The sequence below is a fragment of the Echinops telfairi genome, unplaced genomic scaffold, assembly GCF_000313985.2.
Source record: "Echinops telfairi isolate 266 unplaced genomic scaffold, ASM31398v2 ScPeMD7_7424;HRSCAF=8462, whole genome shotgun sequence".
NCBI lineage: Eukaryota > Metazoa > Chordata > Mammalia > Afrosoricida > Tenrecidae > Echinops > Echinops telfairi.
The window spans coordinates 53,277,379-53,280,377 of record NW_022111324.1 but is presented as its reverse complement, the minus strand read 5'-3'; the positions used below and the strand labels follow the sequence as shown (position 1 = coordinate 53,280,377).

Here is a 2,999-nt window from a genome sequence, read left to right as displayed (position 1 = left end):
TTCCCTCCATCGTCACTTGTGCAGTGGATGGTGCTCTCCCCAATGAGGTTGAAGATCATCCCTCTGTCTGGGCTGCGGTTGCACATGTAAGAGATTTCTTTTCCATAGGGAAAGCTTTCCAGAGAATTTCCTGTGTGGTCCCCATTAAGGATAGCAGGAGGGTTTGGACAAATGATTTCTAGAAAGAAAACAAGAGCTCTAGATCTGATCAAAATTTAACTGGAGGTGCTGCTGCAGTTATGGAGGGCTATGAATGTGTTGCCAATTAAAGAGCAACTTTTTTTCTCTGGGGTTGTGCACACTGCAAAGTATATGTTTGAGTCTTCTGGTCAGATGGAGCTAAACAAAATGACACTGAATTTGGTGTTCATCACAAAAGTAAGAAACTCAAGAATCCAACACTCTTCAGAGAGATATGGTTTTAGTGTAGCCTCTTAAATAAAATCATTCTAAACCACACAAAAGGGAAAACTATCCATTAACTCAACAAGCATTTTGGGGCCCCTATTATATATAAAGTACTACTGAAAGGCAAGGTAGACATGGTCCTTGATACCAAAATTCTCTGCCCAAGGAAATTTTTCGACAACAGAGATTTAAGAGTTGACTATCGGTAATGTCTCAGGATCAGGAATGAGTGAGCCTGGTTGTACACACTATGTTTCTGCTCTGATCCAAGACCCTAACCTCCTTGGTTTCACTTCCTCTGGCAGCTACAGCCCCACTGGTCTGCCCACTTTACATGAAAACTCAAAAATGTTGTCTATGACCTGTCATACTTCCTTCCCTGCCATTTCCCCTTGACTCATTCCAGTCAATATCCGTCCCCACCACTCTACCAAATCTCCTCTTGTCAAGGCTATTTGTTACTCCCCTGCCATTAAACTCAGTGGTCAATTTTCTGTTCTCATTTTATTTGATGTAGTCATAGAATTGGACACAGTTAATAAGTCTCATTTCCTTAAAAAAAAAAATCCCCACTTGGCTTTCAGGACTCTTCCTGCTCGGTTTTCTCTCACCCCAACCGCCTCTGTGTCATTGTCTCCTTCATGCTCCTTTTTGTCTTTGCAACAGCTGAATGTTGGATTTCCCAGGCTCAGCACCTGGGTCTCTTCTTTATCTGTGCTCACTCCCAAGTGATCTCGTTTAGTCTCATGACTAACCCTGATATCATGATAACTTATAAACATCTCTTGCCAGCCTATATCATACATGAAAATAGTAAAAGGTCATTAAAAAGACAAGAAGGAAAAGATTAAAGTGGACATTAGAAGAGACTCTGAAACTTACTCTTAATTTCAGAATAGCTAAGGCAAATAGAAGAAATGCTTCTTTGCTTATCTGACCCAACCCATGGTTATTTTCAATGACCGCCTATGCATGTGAAATTTACACAGTGAATAAGGAAGACTGAAGATCAATTATGGTGCTTGTGAAAATATTGAAAGTACCATGGACTTCCTAAAGAACAAACAAATCTGTCTCAGAAGAAGTATTGCCAGCGTGCTCCTTAAAAGCAAGGGTGGAGAGATGCCATCTCATGTGCCTTGAACATGTTGTCAGGAGATACCAGTCCCTGGAGAAGGACGTTATGTTTGGGAAAGTGAAGGGGCAGGGAAAAGGAGGAAGACTCTCAACAAGGTGGATTGACACAATGGCTGCAACAAAGGCTCAAACATAAGAATGATTGTGACAATGGTTCAGTGTTTCGTTCTGTTGTACATAGAAGAGCAACTCACTAAGAGTTGGGACTGACTCAATGACAGCAGCAACATGGACAAACTAATGAATGGCAAAGGAAGCATCAAAAGAAGATGGAAGGAGTACAGAGTCATTGTGCCAGAAAGAACTAGTCGATCTTCAACCATTTAAGAGATAGCATATGGTACTGAAGCAACAAAGAAATCCTGGCTGCACTGAAGGTGTTAGCCAAAAACAAGTCTCCAGGGATTGATGGAATACCAATCAAAATGTCTCAATAAGCTGATGTAGCACTGGAAGCACTCATTTATACCAAGACATCTGGAAGTTAGCTACCTGGCCAATTGACTGGAAGAGATCCACATTTGTACCCATTCCAAAGAAAAGTGATCCAACACAATGCTCAAATGATAGAACAATATCCTTGATAACATATGCAAGTAAAATTTTGCTGAAGATCATTCAATAACAATGCATCATTACATTGACAAAGAGATTCAGGCTGAATTCAGAAGAGAACATGGAAGAAATAATATCATTGCTGACATCAGATGGATCTTGGCTGAAAGCAGAGCATATCACAAAGACGTTTACTTGAGTTTTATTGACTATGTCAAGACTGTGTAGATCATAACAACTATGGATAACTGTGAGAAGAACAGTGATTCCAGAACACCTCATTATGCTCATACAGAACCTGTATGTGGATCAAGAGGCACATGCCTCAACAAAATGAGGGAATACTGAATATGTTTTAATATCAAGAATGGTACGCATCAAGGTATCCTCTCACCAAACTGACTCAATCTCTAAGCAGAGAAAATCGTCAGAGAAGCTGGATCATATGAATAACATGACATCAGGATTGGAGGAAGGGCCATTAACAATCTGTGATATAGAGATGACACAGGTGATATACAGGTGACACAACTTTGCTTGCTGCAAGTGAGGAGGACTTGAAGTACTTGCTGATGAAGATCAAGAATTTCATTCTGTGCTCACTTCAGCAGCACATATGCTAAAACTGGAACGATACAGAGAAGATTAGATGGCCCCTGCGCAAGGATGACAAGCAAATTCGTGAAGCATTCCATATTTCTGAAGAATTTACTTGAGAGGACAGTACTGAAACTGTAGCTAGGGGAGAGGGGCATGTCTGATCAGAGCAAATGGGAGCACTTAGGGGGAGGAAGAGAGTGGAGCACTTTCTGACCCACCAGGCCTGAAGGACGACATCCCCGTTCTGAACAGCCAATGGACAGAGTGGACAATATGGCTGATCCCACCATGAGACATGC

The 2,999-nt window shown here is 41.3% G+C and overlaps 1 protein-coding gene and 1 non-coding gene across 2 annotated transcripts in view; one reads left to right on the top strand and one right to left on the bottom strand.

Annotated features, from left to right (window-relative positions):
* Window positions 1–2,999, bottom strand: part of LOC101654788 (complement receptor type 1-like) — a 161,576-nt gene that overhangs the window by 62,887 nt on the left and 95,690 nt on the right. The window contains exon 25 of the mRNA XM_045298193.1: window positions 1–178. This exon is cut by the window's left edge and continues 2 nt beyond it. Within this exon, the coding sequence (XP_045154128.1) occupies window positions 1–178 (178 nt within the window). The remainder of the gene's footprint in view (window positions 179–2,999) is intronic.
* Window positions 2,696–2,801, top strand: LOC115872410. The gene has a single exon (XR_004047816.1). It is a non-coding gene; the product is annotated as a U6 spliceosomal RNA (small nuclear RNA).